This window comes from Anarrhichthys ocellatus, unplaced genomic scaffold (genome assembly GCF_004355925.1).
Source record: "Anarrhichthys ocellatus isolate YVR2014 unplaced genomic scaffold, GSC_Weel_1.0 scaffold22, whole genome shotgun sequence".
Lineage (NCBI taxonomy): Eukaryota > Metazoa > Chordata > Actinopteri > Perciformes > Anarhichadidae > Anarrhichthys > Anarrhichthys ocellatus.
The window spans coordinates 1795395-1817307 of NW_022280052.1; the positions used below are offsets into that span (position 1 = coordinate 1795395).

Below are 21913 nucleotides of genomic sequence, written 5' to 3' on the forward strand. Positions count from 1 at the left end.
GTGTGTGTGTGTGTGTGTGTGTGTGTGTGTGTGTGTGTGTGTGTGTGAAACTCCCTGTCTCCATTTACGGCTTTGCTTCGCGCTGTTGCTTCAGCTCCTCGGCTAATGATGATTTTTCCTGAAACACCCACCCTCTGAACACGCACACATACCGCACACATACGAGTACCATCACCTCAGTTCTTACTGAGCTGCTGATGTGGTTTTTTACCCACAACCCCTTTTTTTTAGCCAAGACGTCCTCTCAAAAAGTATCTAATCCTCTCACCGTCCTTTTTGCGATATTCCTCCTTCCCACATCTTGCTGTCTCTCAATCCCTTTTCCCCTTCCCTCTTCCCTTCCTTAAGTTCTTGCTTCACCATTAGCAAATTGGAGGCACTTTACCAGCAGCTTGTTAGCTGGCCATTGTCCCACGTTCAAAAATGTGAAGCATCTGTCGTTATCTGTCTCCATATTCACATTACTATGTGGTGGGATTGCCAGCGCTGTATAAAATCTCATTATCGGAGCAGATTTTGTGTTGGCTGGTAATTTGGCGCATTCAGACTCCGGCTCTATTGATGTGTGATTTTAATTTTGGTCTTCACATCCCAAATGTTTCAACTCACCTGAGGCCTTTAATAAAGGATGTTAAGTGTTTGTCATAACAGGCCAAATAAAACAATCGTATGTAAACTCAAGAGTTTAAATTAAGTATTCCTTATTATCAGATTCTATCGTACATGATCCACTTCTACTGCCAATCATTTCCATAACCTTAGACAGTGATCCGTGTCTTCATATTTAATCAACTTATTATTATTTATAGCCACAACTCTATAAGATCACAGACTGGTAGAAAATGAGTTTAGCTTAACAATAAGTCTTCTCAAGAGCAAATGTCAGAAATAGAAAATGCAGCTAAGAAAGACAGTTGATTAAACGTAACTCTTTTAATATTGAATATAGTGAAAGTTTGAGGCTTGTTTTGGTTTCAGGTGTCTTCTGCTGAGATTTAACTCAACTCTGAATTGAAACCTCAGAGAACCAGACGGGCGGCTTGACAGGCACACAGATGCAGACATTTACATATGTACCCAGAGTCTGTTAGGAATCAGCAGGCATCAATCAATCCAACCGTCCGACCAGTCAGCTAGCCGGCCAAACCAGCCACAGTGACCCAGCCCGCTTCCACATGAAGATCCAGAGGTATGTGTGCTAATTCGACAGTGCTGCGGAACCAGGGATCTGGGAATACAATGGTGGGGTTTATCATGGGAATCCCAGCCTTTCAGTGGAGGCCTTTGTGTTTGTTGCTGCACTGTCCAGTAATGAAGACAACACATGCTTGCATAAAGCTCATTGGCCTGTCGCTTTGTAGTAGTATGTGTGAGAGTGTGATGGTGCAGCTGAAATGCACAAGCTACAGGTTGAGTTGTCCTGCAGTCACACACAAGTAGCACCATCTATCATATGCACTGTCTCCATTGTGACTTTGTCATTGAAACAATAATTTAGCTCTTCTTTGTTCTGTTTTTTTCTGTTGGTGTTTGCATCAATAAGCTATTCTCTTGCTTACATTTTTTGCATCCCTCCCTGCAAAGATCAATGTCTTTGGGCTGCTGTTGGTTTGTGTTTTTCTCCGGTAATGACGCTGCTGAATAGAGTTGATTAGCTTTGCTGTTAGTTGTGTGTGATGTCTGGAAGGCTGCACTTACGTGGAAGTTGACGGTCTGAGAAACGGCTGTGGTTCACTGCTTTGGGGTTTCTGCGAAAATTTGGAAAAAACATTAAGCTCATTATAGGGTTGGGTATCAAATGCAGGGTCTGCAAACAAATTACAAATGCACAAGGACAAGTATTTTCTATTAGTCTCAGTTCTGCCCTTAAAATCGCTTTTCATTGCAGAAATTTGGATCTTCCTTACTGCCGTCTACCTTTGTGGTCATGCATGTTCCAAAGCACACGTATAGAAAGCTTCACAAAAGTAAGAGGTGATACAACGGAATGTAATCGCACACAAAAGCGGTTTGCAAGTACGTGTGACAGGATGAAGCTTCTGCTGCAGCAATGTTTAGGAATCGTATGGTAGTCCCTTTTTATTTAATCCACTTTCAGCGGCTTTGTAATGATAAAGCTAAAAGAAATTTTACGAGAACAAATTCTGAAGAGTTTTGAGCACTCGTACTCTCGCTGCACAGTAGGTGTAATTAATCATGTTATGACATTAATAAGAGCGCTTGAGTCAGTGGAGTAAGACATTGTGTGTTTGTGTGTGAGTGTTAGGGGTTGTTCTTACTGGACTACACAACACGAGCTAACAGAACCATTTTCAGACTCAACACAACTCTTTTTCCTGTCTGACAGCAGCCGAGTTCATCTAATTGCATCCTTGGACAGCAGCTTGTCACTACCTCTCCCTCTCTGTGTCTCCCTCTCTTCCTCCCCTCTTTTATTTTTCTCCCTCTCTGTCATGTGAATCACTAAATGTAAATCAGCACAGGCCACGCAAATGTGATATGGCTGTTATCTTTGATCACACTCAACACACACACACACACACACACACACCCTGTTGCCTCCTAGCTCCTGCTGTCAGGTTGACTGAATATGTGAGTGTGTCATATCATGTTTCACGTTTTTGCCTGTGCTTTCTTTTTGTGTATGTGTGTGTTCACAATTTTAAGTTTTTTTTATTAGGCCAAGTGCACTGTGGGTAACTAATGAAGCGAGAAGTACCCACACGCTTTAGCTAGTTAAAAAATCTCCTCGTGTTTGACGCCAAGAGAGGAAAAGAAGACAATGAAGAAGATGATAATGAGGATTGTGATGTTCTCTTCCTTAGCTGGTTCTCATGGACATTATCGTTCCCTCGTTACGAGGCGATATTCAATAATGGAGGCCATCACATTTGTTTCTGGGACGTGTGAAACAGCACTATGGCCGCTCCAGAAGCTGCCTCATTGTTCCTGTATTTCACATCCACAAGTCCATAACTAGCGTAACAATATTTTCATTTATCAATATTGTAATATCAGACTGTCCTGTCATTATAGATTGACAAATGCCGATATAAATAGCGGAGATGTACACATGCATAATTGAGTATATAGAGGTGTAAATGTTGCAGCAACAACTCGTGCACAAAGACTTAATCTCGACGAAACTACAGTGCCCTTGGTGTAATTAGAAGCAAGTAACATTTTTATGACATTTATTGATTCGACAACAGTCTAGATATTCTTTGAACGTTTTTCCTTATACTCAAGTAAAAATAGTAATACCACAGTGTAGAAATACTCTACTACTGTAGAACAAATGTGCAGATGTCTCATTAGGTCATAATCCCGTACTTTCTCTCTTCGGTCATCGTAACCAGAGTTTGTGTCAGAGGTGTCTTATCTGTAGTTCACACCAGTACACGTGGAAAAATACACACGCACAAGCAAACACACACACACACATTGGGTGATGGTAGGATGTTAAATAACTGAATTTATGGATGGGGGATGAAGGTGAAGGGTTAGGATTGATTTAAAATGACAGATTGTGTGACTAATCAGAGAAAGGGAGATGGAAAGATGGAGGGCATGACGGAGAGAAAAATGAGATTGAAGGAGTGATCTACTGGAAGGATCAATAGATGATGAATTGATGACACAATGGCTGGCAGGGGCGGGATCTCATGCACAATTAAAAATCATTAACACTGTTTTCACTTTTTTGTTTTTCTTACTGTCTGAAAGTATTTGGTGGCAAACATTTTCTTCCAACTGCAGACTGAGTAGCTGTTCTTGCTTTGGCATATATTTCCAATATAAATGTGTATATATATATTTATATGCATACTACACTGTATAAAAGCTCACAGCATTGCATTTGTGGATATGTTAAATGATGCATCCATTTTTAGAGTGAAATGTTTCAAAGAGGGACAGAGTGGCGGAGTGAACAATGCAGCTGTGGGTGGGTGAGTGGGCGGCCGGTTGAAGAGACGCCGAGTGGTAGATCCACTCAGCAACTGCCTCTTATGCATCTCATCCCTCCATTTCTCCATCTATCTGTCCATCCACATCAAACACTTACCGACCTCATATATGTTACTATAACATTTAAATACCACTGCTACAGATGATAACATCAAACTCAATAATAAGAACTCTTGCAAAAAACCTTTTGCCTCATGTCCAGATGTCATTGTTTGATTTCGTATTCATATCATCCTTTCTAAAGTTATTTGTTTAAAATTGATTTTACATTCTGTTACATTTGATAACTACTGTGTTCATGTTTCATTCATTCATATTTCTGCGGTTCTTGCTCCCTGCGTGCCTGCATCTTGCTCCGCACTTGTCCCACTGGGTTTTGGTGGTGATTTTAGTTTTTTTGCAGGACTGAATGAGACGAGAGATCCCTGCACAGCCTGTGTACAGAGGGGACGTGTGAAACGTTGCTACATTCACAATTCAAAATTGGGTTTGAGAGGACTTGGACTTGATCAGGACCAGTGGTTGTTATAGGCAGGTCCAGACCAGTCCAAATCAAAACACCCACGACACGGACAGAAGTTGAGATAATAGAAAACTTTATTTTACTGATACCATTCAAATGCTACATGCAGTTGCAGTAAGCCATATTTTTTGATAATGATAATTAAGATCTAATGAATCCACAAAATATTTTAGCCCTAATGTCCGCCTGAAGACTGCAGTAGAAGTGGTGACTGCAGGACTGTGGGAAAGACAGTGAGATAGACGGGAAAATGGGAGCAGAATCGAGGAGGTGGGGATGATGGAGAGGAAGGGAGGGCCGGCGTGTTGAAAAACCAAGGGCTCTGAGGATGAGAGGATGAGAGGACCGCTGGAGAGAGCAAGGGAGGATGACAGGACCGCTGGAGAGAGCAAGGGAGGATGAGAGGGGAGGATGCAGCTCGTCTGAAGTGTTTACTCATGTAGATGCTGTAGCAGAGCGGCCGGGAGGAATGTACAGCCACAGAGACGCAAAGGAGGATGAGAGTTTATTGGTGCTACAGAACTAAGAGGCACAGTCATGGCTGTGTCGTAGCTTTTTTAACATGCGTGTTTATATTTGTAGACATGCTTGCTATTGGTGTTTTAGATAGTCAAAGGCAAAGGAGCCACATATCATTCTTCCATTATTGTCCTGTTTTCATCTTTTATTTGTGAAATTTTTATTTTTTATTTTTTTTGCCTTTCAGACAATTTAAATGTTTGGGTAGCCTTACAGATTACAGCGGTGCTTCGTCCTTGTTAGACATGATGTTTGCTGTGTGATCTGAGGATTTATACACTTTACAGTTCTAAGTCAAGAACAGCCTCGGGGGGCCTTCATTGTTAGGATTATTCGGAGAAGACTCGGTGCTCTTGCCCGTGTGTATAATGTGTGTGTGTGTGTGTGTGTGTGTGTGTGTGTGTGTGTGTGTGTGATTTGATAACGAAAGAGCAGCAGGTCCACAGAGAGCTCATCCTTCCCGGCCTGTCAGCCTCGGCTCAAACACACAGATAATATTACCTTTACTTCAGGTTGAAATTGCAATGATGACGTAATTTCTAAACACCGTCTTCGGCTCCTTGGTTTCCTCTTATCTTCCTTTCATCTCTTAAGCAAATTGAAAACTTCGACATCATTACTCAAGCAACTTTTCACCTTTAGCACAGACGAAAGGGTCTGTGAAATGGATGAAAATATCATTTTTTCACTTGATGGCCTTTAAGGGATGAAGGTATCATAAAAGAGATAATAGATGGCTACTGATAAAATCATCTATTGTCAAGGGGAAAGCTCTTGAATATATGTTTATGTTGGATAATGAAAGAGTTACAGGCAGGTTGATAATTAAAGAATCGGAGAGGAAAGATTCCTTTGTTAACAGACAACTCAAGATGGTTTTATTATAACTAAGATTGACGTGTAAGGGGTTAAAAATACTGAGCATTGACACACTGACATTATATCCATTATATTTGGGTTTAATTACATTGAAAGTTGAAATTTGGCTGATTTCGGGCACTTTCGTATAATGTCAAGTCACATATATGAGTCTTCAGAACATATTTAATTGACAGTCATTGTGAACAACATTTACAAGTTTACAAGAATAACTCCGATATGACATGAGTGCGACATTAGTCCGTTAAGATGCTAACATCTGCTAACTAGCATTAAGTACAGTATAGCTGAAATGTATGCACACGGTAACTTCATTTTGGTGCTTGAGGAAAAGTCAGGGTATCACCAAAGTCGGTAGGATTCACCGTCTGGAAACCACACGTCTGTACACAATTTCGGTTTAGTGGTCTTTTAATGAATGAATCAAAGAAACTAGACTGGGGGACAAAAATAGGATTTAGGTGGGGAATAATGCTATTCAAATGTATTATACTTATCAATTATGTATTTGTACACAATTGCAAGGAGTTACCAAGCATTTTTAAGGTCATCAAGTGAGCAATCCCTTACGGATTGAACCAATATTATTGACCTTTCCTTCTTAGTCCACTGAGTTGTTTATTTCTGTGAGACTTCTTTCTCCATCTGAGACATTTATCCACGCCTTGGGGCCAAGATGAAGCAGTGGGGACAACCTTCCACACAGCACGGGGACCAGCCCCTCGAGTTTCAGGTTGTCCGCCTTGGCGTTCATAACTCCCCTGTTTTTAATTAGCTCCTTCAACAGGGAGCGTGGCAGCAGAATTGCAGCCTTCGAGGTGATTTCAACAGAAGATTTTCTTTTTTCTTTTCCTGTGCCCCTACCCACTCCTCATAGGAACACACAGAGTAATCGACATGTTCAGAAGCGGAGACCCATAATTAAGACGTACGCGCTTTTGTGAATATTTTTTTCATGTATTTTCTTTCTTTTTTTTTGACAAAGTTCACTTGAAAACCCACTCGATAATGGCCAGGCTGTGAATTATTTAATTATTTTTTGTAAGCATCGTAGAGTTCTCCCCTTCACTGCTGGGGAAAGTATTGAGCAGGATTTGACGTCAGCCCCCGCTTGCAGGCAGCACTGTGTCATTAGAGGCAATAGAAAGAGAGAGCTTTAGCATAATGCCAAAACCATATTCTCTCCATCTCATCGTAATGCCTAATGTTAGGTAGCGTACTTAGTGGGTTAAAACCAGATTAGGCTCTCAGCTTAGTGTAAGAGATCCATAACCGAGAGTGTTTGTGTGTGTGTGTCAGAGTATTAGATGGGGTTCGAGGTAATTGATTTGGGTGGAGGCGGTATCTGAAGACGGACAGAGGCACATCGAAACAGAGACGGAGAAACTGGGAGCGCAGTAGTGAGAGAGAGACCGAAGGACATAAAGCCAATAGATGTGAAGGAATACGGTCGTTAAGAGAGCAGTGAGGTGAGAAGAGTAGGCCCAAAAAGACAAAAATGGAGAGATCGATAGAGATGCAGAAGAGGGAGAAAGACAAGTACAGGCTGGCTGACAGATGCAGATACAGGGAGGTGGGGATAGATTCTGTATAGACGTGTTAGACCGATCCTGACCTTGCATTTGATCTGCCTACGTTGATCCATCCATCCATCCATTTTCCACCGCTTATCCGGGGTCGGGTCGCGGTGGCAGCAGGTCAAGCAGGCCGACCCAGACCTGCCTCTCACCGGCAACATGTTCCAGCTCATTCTGGGGGATCCCGAGGCGTTCCCAGGCCAGCTGGGAGATGTAATCTCTCCAGCGTGTTCTGGGTCTTCCCCGGGGTCTCTTCCCAGTTGGACGTGCCTGGAAAACCTCCAGTGGGAGGCGTCCAGGAGGCATCCTAATTAGATGCCCGAACCACCTCAGCTGACTCCTTTCGACGCGAAGGAGTAGCGGCTCTACTCCAAGCTCCCTCCTGATGACCGAGCTCCTTACCCTATCTCTAAGGCTGAGCCCGGCCACCCTACGGAGGAAACTCATTTCGGCCACTTGTAGCCGCGACCTTGTCCTTTCGGTCACGACCCAGAGTTCGTACCATAGGTGAGGGTAGGAACGTAGACCGAGTGGTAAATTGAGAGCTTTGCCTTCCGGCTCAGCTCCCTCTTCACCAAGACGGTCCGGTGCAGCGCCTGCTTTTTGAGGCAGGCTGCCTCAAACACTCCAGCCTTCTATCTGCTTGTTCATGTGTTAAAGAAAAAAAAAAAAAAAAGCTCCAGGAGTGTCTTTTGCTTGTTCTGTGTGTATTTTTATGAACATGTGTTTTTCAATTTCTTATTTGATGCCATGGAGTTTGAGGAACTCCTAAACCCGACCAACATGTCCTCTGCAGAGGAGGCAGCGCCTGAGGACCTAGGGGGAGGCTCACCCATATCCCTGGCAGAGGTCGCTGAGGTAGTTAAAAAGCTCCTTGGTGGCAAGGCGCCGGAGGTGGATGAGATCCGCCCTGAGATGCTGAAGGCGCTGGACATAGTTGGGCTGTCCTGGCTGACACGCCTCTTCAATGTCGCATGGGGGTCGGGATCAGTGCCCATGGACTGGCAGACCGGGGTGGTGGTTCCCATCTTCAAAAAGGGGGACCGGAGAGTGTGCTCAATTACCGGGGTATCACACTACTCAGCCTCCCGGGGAAGGCTTATGCCAGGGTGCTGGAAAGGAGGCTCCGACCGTTTGTTGAACCTCAGATTCAAGAGGAGCAGTGCGGATTCCGTCCCGGCCGTGGAACAGTGGACCAGCTCTTTACCCTCGCAAGACTACTGGAGGGGTTCTGGGAGTTTGCCCAACCAGTCTACATGTGCTTTATGGACTAGGAGAAGGCTTTCGACCGGGTCCCTCGGGGGGGTCTTGTGGGGGGTGCTGCGGGAGTATGGGGTGCCGGACCCGTTACAACGGGCGATCCGGTCTCTGTACGACTGCAGTAGGAGCTATGTCCGCATTCTCGGCAATAAGTCAGACACGTTCCCGGTGGGTGTTGGCCTCCGCCAGGGCTGCCCTTTGTCACCGGTCCTGTTTGTGATTTTCACGGACAGGATATCTAGGCGCAGCCTGGGGGCGGAGAACGTCGGTCTCGGGGGTCTCGGGATCGCCTCTCTGCTATTTGCAGATGATGTGGTCCTGTTAGCCTCCTCGGATCGTGACCTCCAGCATTCACTGGGGCGGTTTGCAGCCGAGCGTGAAGCGGCGGGGATGAGAGTTGGCACCTCCAAATCTGAGGCCATGGTTCTCTGCCGGAAACCGGTGGATTGCTCCCTCCAGGTGGGGACGGAGTGCCTACCTCAAGCGAAGGAGTTCAAGTATCTCGGGGTCTTGTTCACGAGTGAGGGTAAGATGGAGCGGGAGATCGCCTACGTTGATGTTGCTGTGAAAACGTGGATGCCTGTGCAGCAGATGTCCCAATTGTTGCTCATTTCAACATCTTTTTCATTTCATTTCGAATATTTTCCATCCAAGACTCTGGCGCCTATCTGATGTGCACATGCACTGAGTCATAGATGCCCACGTATATTGTATAATGTATTACTACTTTGTAGTCTTTTTAACCAAATAATGTGAACATCGATGTTGAGGGATTGGTTTGTATACCACGCGGACACAGACTGAAGCTTTGATGTAAGATAAAAGAGGCGATGTTCGTGTGCAGGTCATTGGGAGTTGTCCCGTGTAACAGATGTTTTTAAGCCACCTCCAGATCTCCCGTCTGCTCCGCATATGTGTTACTGTTGATGTTACCGTTTGATTTGAAGGACTGCACCAGAGTTGAGGGAACGTAGGTATTCTGCCAACATTGTGACTCTGTCTAGATTGTTTCCATATCTGCTTCCTGCATTTAAGTCTTAAATTATCATTTGATTATTTGAAATTTAAGTCTGTTTTCAAGGGAAAATGCCAAAAATTCTCTGTTTTCAGCCCCACAAATGTGAGTTTCCTGCTTTCTGTGTTTTATTTCCGTTCTGAACTGAAAGTCTTTGTAATGGAAAGACGTGATCTGCGGGAATTGTGATGAAGATTTCCCGTTTGCTCACATTTTTTTATACATTACAATGAATTGATTAACATAAGAAAATAAATTTTGTGATAATATCAATTTTTAGGTGCAAACATAAGTGCATTTTATAGATCTTTAAATCTATAAAAATAGTTTGTGCCAACAATCTTGAATAGAAAAACAAGTAAAATACCATTTAGGCTTCAAAGGCTCTGTTCTAGTTGGCGTGGATTCCCAACTGTTGAAATGGATTTCAGTGCCAAATAGTATACAATACTTCGTTGTTGTGCTATTGCCTCCTCATAGCTCTGAAGCTATGTTTGAAATGCCAAATGTATCTATTTTAAAAGTTTTTTTTTTTTTTTTTGGAATATACACAGTAATGATGGAGTAGTGGATTCTGACTCAGGAGTGGTTTGAGAAGTTTCTTTTGGGGTTTTGATATGTTTTGAAAGCTGCCATTCCTTAAGATTGTGAAGGAGATGAACATGATATCTTGAAATGGAAGCCACGTAGATGTAACCAGCTTCGACTGAGTAACCATTGTTTGTGATTTCTTTTAGTACCAAAACTCACTTATCACTCTGATGTTTTCTGGCTGTGTTGCTCCCTCTGATGAGTGGCGGGAACATTAAGCTGCGCCAGTGTTTTCATTTAAATAAGTTAACAAACAAACACTTTTTATCGTGCACTCAGGATAAGACATGGAACTTGGCATTATGGGATATTGCTTTTGTTGCTGAATTGTTCTGAAGGTGTGTGTGTGTGTGGTGGAACAGTAGCCAAAGAGTATAAATAATCACCTCATACCTCAATTATTATTTTCGGTCTTGCCGTTTCTCGGGTCTTCTCCATTTTTGACCACAGAACATGTGCACTCTAACACGAACGCCTCCGCACACATTAATGCAGATTGAAGCGTGTAGGCTGTTAATGACTTGTTGTTTGGAGCCAAGTCTGGAGTAGCATACCTTGATTTTTTTTTTTTTTTTTTTTTTTTTTTTTTAATACTGTTTGATGCTTAAAATGGTGCCAGAGACTTGATTGGGCTACAGTGTCCTTTAGAGGTCAATCCTAAGACAAAACATTCCAGTTCCATGTTCAGTCCTTATTGATACTTTAAGATATCAATTCAATCAAAGTTTGAATTTCCACCTCATTACAGAAAATGATCAAAAATACAAGTTGTCAGGTTTTCACTTTCACCTGCAACATGTAGCACCATTAACAGGAACACAGAACGGGGATGCCCCCCCCCCCCCAGATGAAGGTAAGATAGCCGAAAATGTTTGCTGAATAAAGCGTGGCGTACTGGAGAAGCGTTGTGCAACATGTTTAATTTTCATGGACATGCATTGAAGCTCACATTGGTCTGCATTTGACTTTGTGTGCAATGAAATGAAAGGAAAATAAAACATCACAAATAAGTAATAATCAGTGTCATAGTGTCTAATTTATGTGAAAGTACTCTAATGCCTCTGCCTTTCACATTACTGATTTTGGTGGATATGTTTTGAGACACGGATCTCTTTATATCACTATGCAGTACATTAATGTCGGTGTAATTGGACATTTTATCTTGGCCAGTCCTCCTGTCAACAGAGCAGCCAGTGGATGCAGGGAGGACGTAATGACAGCAGTTCCAAACTCTGACCAATAACACACATCTCAAACAACATGAATAACCTCTGTATTGGATGTGTTTGAAACACACTTCCACAACAGTAGTCAATTTACGCATGTTGGGAGCTGGTATGAACAGTGATGAAACCCTAATTTAAGATGTGCAGGACTTCAGGCTCAGAATAACCACATGTGAGTTTGGTTGGGGGTTGCAGGTCAAACGCTCACAATGAAAGGACTGCACCTGTCTGCATTTTCACCAGCACAACAGCCCAACAAGTTACGCCTTGTGCTGTTCTACTGCACTATGAATATGAATTTTGCCTCCGATGTGTACTGAGATGTGATGCAATTCAGTTAAGGTCTGAACATTGGTTTTCGTCACCATGGTTACACTGGACCCCAGAAGTTGTTTCTCAGGATCAAAAAGCATTTTTATTTATACGCGTGTTTTGTTTTGGCCGTGCTCACGCCCTCTGTGTTCTGACTTGGCATGGTCAGATGTTTACAATTCAAATTAATTCTGTTAAATAGTTAAATAGTCCCATCTGAGAGCTGCATAATGCGACTTCACGTTTACCCCGCCGGCCTCTCGAGCAGGTCCAGTGGGGCCGAGAAACATTGAGCTTTGCTGAGTGATGGAAAGTCTCGTGTTTTCCTCGGTGTGATGCACATCGATGATTCTTTGGTCAGATGTCACAGCTGTTTTCACAGAACTGCTGAGAAGTTATTTGACTTAATTGATAGTTGGGTCCAGTCTCAGCATCGTGCACATTCTGTATCTGGTCTTTGGTGAATTGCTTCATCTGGGCAGAGATCCCAGTTTCTCATCTTTTTCAGTGTGTCTATATTTTTTACGTCCTCTGAGCCTGTTGTATTGTTTACATGTTTAGTGTTTTTGTTATTTCCAATATGCAAGATGTGCAACACAAAACTCTCTTAACAGACCTTTTGTCTTTGTCAGTCACACTCGCGCACACATTAGTTCTTTAGCTACACACTGCACATCAATTTATTACCACCTCATTTCACAGCCCATGAATCCGTCCGTGGCTGTTTTTCATGCAAGGCTGTTTAAGGCTTTATAGGTTCTTTACAGTCACTGTGCTCCTCCCGTTCAGCCTAATTACACAGTTGTTTATGTGTGTGTGGTTTTATTAATGGGCCTTTACACTCTTTTTTTATTCTTCATTGAGCTGGGTATTGTTGTTAAAAGGAAAGGAAGCCTATTGGGAATTCTAAGCACGGCTTCACTGACTAGATAGTAACTTATGAATACATATCAAAGCCTTCTCAATACTCTCACAGGTCATATTGTGGACTTTTCTCATTTTGTAGGCAAAAACTGACCTCTGAAGAGTTGATAACCTTTTTTTGATTTACGGGACTAAAAGGAATATTCTTTCAAACACAGCCGACATTTTCAGTTTCAGGAAAGGAAGAGAGATCATATTCTGCAAAGAGAAAACAAACACGAGACTTGGTGATTGGAGGAGAGTATAGTAAAGTATATAGAGACTATACTCTGCCAGTGATATTAAGAAATATTATCACTGGCATGAAAAAGAGGCTAATATTTGTCTTTAGGTATTGCAGTTTATTTGCATGTGGTGTTTAATTAAACGTAGTATTCATCAGTATTATTGTTTCTCTGACACATGTATCAGTTTTCAAATAGATAAGGTGTTTATATGTGTGTGTCACAGTGGATTCCCCCTACGTAGTGGCTCCCTATTGGCTTTCTAGCTAATGTGTTGTCTTTCTCTCTGTGTATCTGTCCGTCTGTCTTTATTACTGTCTGTCTGTGAATTTGGTTGTTTGTGCCCAAACTTGTATCCCCTATTTTTTTGTCACACACATTCGGTCTGTCATTTATTTATTTCTATTTTCCTGTGAGTTGTTTTTTGCATGTTTTGCTTTTGTTGACTGTGTGTCTCCATCCTGTATCTCCACAAACTGCTTTGAATGTATGTTTGTGTTTGTCTCTGTCCGCTCGCCTCTCACGCGTCCATTTATGTCCGTGCGTCTCTTTCTTTGTGTCTGTTCTCGTCTCCGTCTGTCTTTCCCTCTCGTCGCTGTCTCCATAATGTCCCCTCCTCCAGCTTTTGTGACTTTGCTGAACGGGGACCAGGCTCAGGATGCCATCCGCTCCCTCCATCACAGCACTGTCCGGGGTCGCTTGATCAACGTCACGCTGCAGCCCACCGACTCCCTGCTCTGCCTCACCAACCTGCCCCACACCTTCACTGCCCAGCAGCTCGAGGAGCTGGTACGCGCCTACGGGAATATCGAGCGCTCCTTCCTGGTGTACAGCGAGCTGACGGGCCACTCCAAAGGATATGGGTTTGTTGAATACATGAAGAAGGATTCTGCCTCACGGGCCCGTTCTGAGCTACTGGGCCGGCCCCTGGTATGTTGGAGCAGTTGTTAAAATGATCCTGTCATGTTTGATTATTTCAAAAAAAAATTTAATTTCCTGTGTCCTGAGTACAAAAGATGCATTTTAGTTTGCCGGGCCAAACCAGGGCTACACTTTAATTTAATTCACTTTACTTGAATTGGCTCGACTTGACTACAGTATAATTAATGTGATTTCACTTGATTTGATACAATTATTACCCCACTTTTTTTTTCAGGTAACTTATTGAAACAATGGATTTGATTATACTTAATTAGATTACTGGCCAACACAAAGTGGGTTCCACATTTATATAGATTTAATTTAGCCCCCAACAAAACTGCAACCAGCTGGCCTTCTTTGATTTAAACAAAGTGAGTGAAAGAGGAGTGATGCATTTCAGTCATTGGTCACATCCTCACATTGAGTTGTTTACTTCCAAAGAAACTTGTAAACATCATTTGGGTTTTTTTGTAGAAGCTGTCCAAACAGAAAACAGATAATCAGTACCAATATGGGTTCTGCCAGATGAGTTGATTTCAATTTATCTCCTAAAATATGAAACAGTTTTCAGTTTGAACACATTGAACTGAGGGAGGAATCCCTGAACAAAAAACATCTCATCGAATTCTAGTGCAGTTTACTTTAAATTATACAAGAGATCGTCTAAACCTCGCATGTCTGATTGGCTCAATCAGTGAAACAAAACTGTAGATGGAAGTGTGCAGCTTAAGGGCTGATGAGCTTTCAAAATCAACACTTTTGAGCCAAGAGGATGAATATATAAAAGCAAGTAAAGTTATATTTACTAACATTTTCTCACAATAAATGCAGAATGTAATGGGTGCTTATGCAGTGTAGGAGGGGAAAGCGAGTTCAGGGTCTTAAAAACCTGATCCTGTGTTCTGATTGTGCAGGACGGTCGCTCGTTGATGGTGCAGTGGATGGACGTCAACCAGCTGAGCCAAGAGGAGAACCTGCACTCCAAGTGTCTGTGCATAAACCGGCTGCCGCTAAACCTCTGTGACTCTGAAGAACTGACCCAGCTCTTCTCAGAAACCTACAAACCTATCTTCTGCCAGGTGTGTATTCGTGTGTGTGTGTGTGTGAGAGATAGTGTGATAGACAATTGTTCTTTCTTACCAGAAAAACATTCCAACAAAAATGTGACGGGGACTTTAGTTTTCACTTCTCATACGATCAGTTCTGCAAAATTGTGTATCAAAGAGGTTACGGCTCATTGAGCATGTCTGTGAAACCAAAATATTAGATAAATGTTCTGTTTTTCATTTTCTTCGTGCTTTATAGTGTAGCAGAAGCTCTAAAAGAAAACGATATTCACCTCACAAAATCCACCAAAGTCTTCATAATAGTTACGTCACTTTGAAATGCTTCCCTTCTTCCACACACGGTGATCAGTCGAACACCACCAGGTGAGATGTGCTGTTATCACCCCACCCTTCAACCCCCTCCCTTCCTCCCACTCTGCTGTGTTTCAGTTCAGCTGAGTTATATACCACCCTGCCCCGTTACAGCCACAGCACCCCCACGTTCCTATTTCGACATCACTCAATAGGTATCTGTCATCTGCTGCATTACCAGTTTTAGCTCCACCCCTTCGCCCCACTCCCACATAGAAATCAATACACCCACATCATCCCGGTCCCATGATGCTTTGTGGGTGTTTAGCTCATGTTGCTTCACTGTTGCAGAGCCAGCAGGCTTTGACCTATAGTTCAGCGTTTTCTTTATGTACAGTATGTGTGTGTGTGAGCTACTGGACTTCAGCATGTATGCACTAGAAATACTTAAAGCACAAAGCTTCTGAAAACCTGTACTCCGATGAACAGGATGCTAAAACAACATATAGAGGGATATGAAAACATACAAGCTAGCTTTGAAACAAGTAGCCACAGTATTTCATTTACCAACACGCCTGTGTGGGAGAGTACTGCAAAGCCCTTTTAATCATAACTGCTGTTTTGTATTCATTTGACGCACTCTAGGTCCACGTTTGTCAGCTGGTTTGGATTGATGCTACTGAGGATACTCTTGATTTCAATGCAGGAAAACACAAATATTGTCTAAAAAGCATCACTCCTATTGCACCAGCTCTGTTTTAAGTGGCATACCCAGCTATTGTTGGTTCAATCTGTCAGCGTTCGCATTTTCCACCATAAAGATTGTTTTATTGATATATATGTGCATCCCAGAGAGCTAGGTGTTTAAGCTGCTGACAATATAATCGCAACATATCTTATATCTTACTGGCGTCAGCTGCAGTTTGTCTTACAGAAAACCTCTTCCTCTGTGCACATAGACCTCAGCGGTCTTGTTACTTTTGCTCTGTGCAGAGTGCATTTAACCTGTGGCCTTGGCCCTCAGCGCTATAATTCTGGTACCCACGTAAGGACCCTCCATGCAGCACTTTAGTTTAAGTCATCCAGGAGAGATGGAGGGAGGAAAGGGGAAAGAATGTCAACCAGATTAGAGGGACAACAGGATGGAGACAGTAAGGAGGGATGGCAAGGAGAGAGGACAGTGCTGAGAATGCCAGACCTATTAGAGAGAAGATGGAGCGAGGGAGGAGAGGGCAGACAGTGTCAGGACTAATAGGGGGATGGAGAGAGGTGGAGAGCTGAAGTGAAATGGTGAAGAGAGGTAGACTGTCAGTCACGGTGAAAAGATTGTTTGCATATTTTTACATGTAATGATGATGGCTGACTAGGAGACAACAAAAAGCATCACAGCAGCTGAACCTAGTGAAACAAAATGAGCTGTATAAGAATGTGGGAGGAATCAAAGCTAATTCTGAATACTATTAAATAATACAGCAGGATTATGAAAAACCGATAATAAAAAGCGATGAATTTATCTGAAGATCGATTGAAAACGGATAAAGTACCCCACTTTTTGACAATGCAGTTGCATTGTTTTATTCAGAAGCAACAGAAAATGCTAGTTTTGAATATACAAACAACCGTGTTCCTCACACTCATTGTCGCACAGATAATTAAAGTCTTTCCAAGTACAATCTTTAAGCTGCCTGACACAATCATTGCCCCCCTTTGGGGGAACCTGCAGTGTATTCTTTCTTCAAAGAAAGAATAACTCAAAGATAGGTGTCAAGTTTAATTACATATTTTGCTGCACACAAAGATAATGAAAACCCTCCACAAACATTTGTTTGTTGGTGAATTTCAACTTTGATTTAGTGGAATTGTTTCATGTGGCATCACCCAATCTCAAGAGTAATGGTTTCTTGATTGTTTTATCTGGAGACTTCCACTTCTAAATTATCTTTTTGAATAATAGTCACACTTTCAGTCTTTCATATACACATACACACATCTCTCCAGGTCTCTTCATGAAGATCTGTACAGTTAAACTGGTCTCTTACTGTGTTTACATGGACGTGAATATCTCATTTCTGAGGATTATCCCTGGTAGGATCATATTCGGGATGTGATGTTTACATGAGTACAGAGAAGTATACGTGATAAATACTAGTTACCTGGTTCCTGGTTACGGATTACTGCGTTCCATTTGTGCAGGCGCTGTGATGTTTACAAAAACAAACCAGAGATGAGAGCGAGAGGAAATATTAAACACTACACATTTACTACCACTTGACAACTTCATTAATCATCTCTTTTCCGTTCCGATCTCCCAAAGAGCTTACGATAACATCTCATCTTCATCATAACCTCTTTGGATCGCCAACAGCTGTTTGCTCTGAGCACATTTACCATGTCTCTCTCTCAACCACACGCACTACGAACTGAAAGCAGAACAGCTACGCTACTCTCATAACACTGTCCTCCACAGCGGCGTGAGTCTGTCACTGTCACTACATAGGACAGGGGATCAGTGGATGAAGATACGCATCCTCTTTCATCACCGAAAGACAACATTTTCTTTCTTTGTTGCTCCAGAAGTGAGACGCTTTCGCTCCTGACATTTTTTGTATTTATATTATGTCACTTGGCTGAAGCACTAAGAGCATGCTGTGTACATGTAACAGTATCCCGGTTTCTATCGGAGTACTCTAGCTGCATAAATGGAATAAGGGCTTATACCACTTTCTGAATACGGGAGATGGGGTGCAAACACATAAACGGGATACTCCAAAAACCCGATCATAAACAGGTTATTTGTGTCCATGTAAACATACTCACTGTGATGGGTCACGTACCTTGCTTCACAGAAGGCTGTGACAGGGCTGTCGTGACCTCATCACTCAGTTCAGACAGCTGATGTGGCCGTTTAAAACACAGACACACACACAAACCCTGCCGGTGCCTCAGTCAGCATCTCTTCACTGTGGACCACGACTTGAGGTCAAGAGCTGTCACACACACTGATAACTAGCTTAGCATCTTTGGTTTCTTTTCTGCACTCTTACACACACACACACACACACACACTTTACTGTACAAAATGCATTGGGGGGGGGGGAAATGTTTTATTTATATTTCTGCTATTAAACCAAATATACTTGCTGATGTTAGGCAAAGGGAGTTCTTAAAGTCACATACGATACATTTATTAATATGGTGTCTTCTGATGCAAAATACATAAAGTTGACCCAGACAAATGAAGTTATTGACATGGGTAAGATGCACTCTGGGCTACATCTAAATGTAAGACCTGCCAACGTAACATCTCTGTCCATTTGAATACAGTTCATGATTTTAGAGGTTTGGTCATATTTTAGGTTTTGGTCTGTCCAACAACACTAAACAAGAGTTGGAAAAAACAATCAGCATGTCTTGTGATTTGATCCCCAGGTTGTTGTTTTTTTAACCCCCCAAAAACTGTGCATACAGGGTTTTATATCTCTATGAAATAATGTTCTATGGCAGGCTGAACAAAATGAACAAGTTGAGGTTGTCAACTGCTGTTAATTATGCAATAATTCAAGGTACGTCAACTTGACTCATTTGGCAGAAGTGTTTGATTACATTGTCAAAAATCAGGGATGGCAAGTAATGTTTCAGTACAAGTCAAAAGAGTTGTACAAACTAAATACCTTAGCATCATTCTTTGGTGTGCTGGAAATTAAACTGCGCTACATGAACATTATGCAATAAGCTACATTTGTCAGTTTGCATGTACAATACATATACATAGACATTCAGCACTGCGAAGAGTGAATGCCTAGTTACAACTCTTTGGAAAATATTAAAATCATGATGATTACATACTTATTGGACATATTCATTTAGATGTTACATCATGACAGAAAAACCTGCTGTGATTTGCACCCCATACCATGGACCTTATGGTGCAGTGGATTCGTTTAATTAGTTATTCAAACTCTACTACCTGTTTGCCAAAACATGAAGGATTGCATTCTGTTAATTGGGCTGATGTAGGGTCATTACAATTTGGAATTTCCTCTGGGCCAATCTGTTTTAGATTTACGTCGAGGATAATTTACAGGATGAAGCACCAAATGAATGCAGTTAATTACACTTAAATTTTTCTAAATCATACCTTGAGGACAAGGCAGAGCAACGGTCAGACATTAGAATGAGATGTCCACGATATAAAAGAGGTTCCAATTGAAAGAAATATCATTGTAACAACATGTGATCAAGGTTTTTATGGGACCTTTACAATTCCAGACGGTGCTGAGTGAAGATGAAGAAGAAGTCTCTCAGCTCTTCAGTATCACAGACATCTTTTGATTTTTAGTTTTTTTTTTTTGTCATGACTGATATTTGGCACACCACTGCTCGTTGCAGCTGCCTTATGTGTCAAACTATGTGGATAATGTCAAAGCTACTTTATGGTTACAATACATTTAACATGTTCCCTTTGTGTAGCAACTACTGTTTTCTGTCTGAATAAGTGAAACAGCAAAACTTCATTTATTTTAGTTTTTCTAAGATATATAGATGAACCAAATGACAGCTGGCATATACAAGGCTCACATACAGTCCACACACGCCTACTTTAAATTAACATAATTGTTTGTGCAGATCTAACTAATGATTGAATATATTTTATATAGGGTGAGTGCAATCTGCGAATTTGAGTAGAGAGAGACTCACTCAGTCTTCACATTATTACTCACGCTGGCACACAACACACATAGTTGATGGTATGCTGAATGCCATTCGCACACAATCCAATTAGAATCCAATCTGATATATAATGTATGTTTTGCAGTTTACTCACTCCCACTTCGGTCTTATTTGTTGTGAAGAATAATGATTAGCATGTTTTCCTTTGTTTTCCCTCCTGTCTTTTCTGGCTCATATCCTCTCACTCTCTTCACTTGTCAGTTCCTTCATCAATCACTGATGTTTTTCTCCTTCACTCCTCTTCCCTTCTCTCTTTCTCTCACCGTCTTCTCCAAACTCCAACTCTCTCTCCTTCTTCCATTCATCCATCTCTCGAGTGGTGGAGTGTTTCAGGTCATTTCCATACAGTTTGCTTAATGTATGCTGATGATAATAGCTATCGACCTACTCCTCCACGCATACATCCATTTTCGGCCCTCGTTCCCTCCCTTGTTCCCTCCATCCATCCATCCATCCTCTGTTCAGACCGGAGGGAACAGCAGACGAATGAGAGGAGGGGTGGAGGGAGGGAGGGAGTGGAGGGCCACTTGATTGAGCGCTGATGGTAGCAGGCATCTGCACTCAGGCTGAGAAAGTACAAATACATTTGTCCCCCACTGATTTGTAATCTGTCCATTTTTTACAATGAAAATGTCTGACTACACCGCATAGAAGTGTGATTGCAATCACACATCCTCTGAAACTTAGTAGTTGAGTGTGCTGTCTTGTAAATGCTGTAAATATGACTGATTAATTGTTGTCACAAAAATATAAAGAATCCAGTGGTACTTGGTGCTCTATGATAATAAGCAGAATATATTATGATTGAACAAAACATGCATTTGCAGATTATCTTGGCCCTTTGGGAAGTTGTTTTCTGATGTATATCAACAATATAATGAGTAGATTAATCTATAATGAAAATGGTAATTAGTTGTATTCCTGGTATATATGAAGCATCCTCTGTAAATACAGTGGGAAAGGGCCCTGGGTAACATAGTATAAAGACAATAAGATGGTCCTTGATTGGAAAAAAAAATGAAAATACAAGTCATTATACTTGTGATCATACCAAGCGGGGTATTTTGCAGTTGAAAAATAAACTTGTCAGTGCTTCTTTGGGGACAAACAAAGAGTCACTTTCTAAATTACATCAAACAAATCTTTGACGTTCCTTGTTCTCACCACCGTGATCGCAAATGCTGATCTGCAATAACCTATCATCAGCTGAGATATGCACCTGGCAAAATGACCCGTCTCTACACTGAATGCTCAGTATCTCTTACAGAATATAAAATTACTTCTTTCAATTGTATTTTCCATAACCATGACATTTCAATAAATACATTTTAATAGCTCAGGTACCCTTGATCTGAGCACCAGATTTGTAAACAGTCCCAAAAATTGCACATATCCTGTGAAAGGTAAGCTAAATCAAGCACTCGTGTATTTTTGCGGTATTTTTATCAGCCACTACCAACAGTAGGTCAAGTGGTGCATTTTTTTTAACCATAAGCCATTAGCGTTCAGCCGTTGTCATTATCCAATATCATCCATTAGCTTTAAGCTATTAGCCTGCCTGCATTATTTAGCTGCTCCTCACACACTGGAAATGGCTGAACCTCCGAGACAGAAAACTCTTATCATCTTTCGGAATTGTTACTGGTCAGCATTACTGTCTGGCCAAGGAGAGCTCTATTCTATTGACCAGTTACCTTGAAGAAAATGTGATGACATTGTTCCACTAGCTTTCAGTGATGTTCACTGGGTATGGCCATCAAATTGTGAGCAGAATGTCTTTATTTGGATTAGACCAGTTCACATTTTGGTTGCTTTTACACACAATATGAAACTTTTGGTGTGTGTGTGTGTGTGTGTGTGTGTGTGTGTGTGTGTGTGTGTGTG

The 21913-nt window shown here is 41.9% G+C and overlaps 1 protein-coding gene across 2 annotated transcripts in view; it reads left to right on the top strand.

The window, feature by feature from the left end:
* Positions 1 to 21913, top strand: part of raver2 (ribonucleoprotein, PTB-binding 2) — a 64271-nt gene that overhangs the window by 21627 nt on the left and 20731 nt on the right. For both annotated transcript variants that reach the window (XM_031859584.1, XM_031859585.1), the window contains exons 3-4: positions 13642 to 13949; positions 14855 to 15019. In XM_031859584.1, coding sequence (XP_031715444.1) covers positions 13642 to 13949; positions 14855 to 15019 — 473 coding nt within the window. The remainder of the gene's footprint in view (positions 1 to 13641; positions 13950 to 14854; positions 15020 to 21913) is intronic.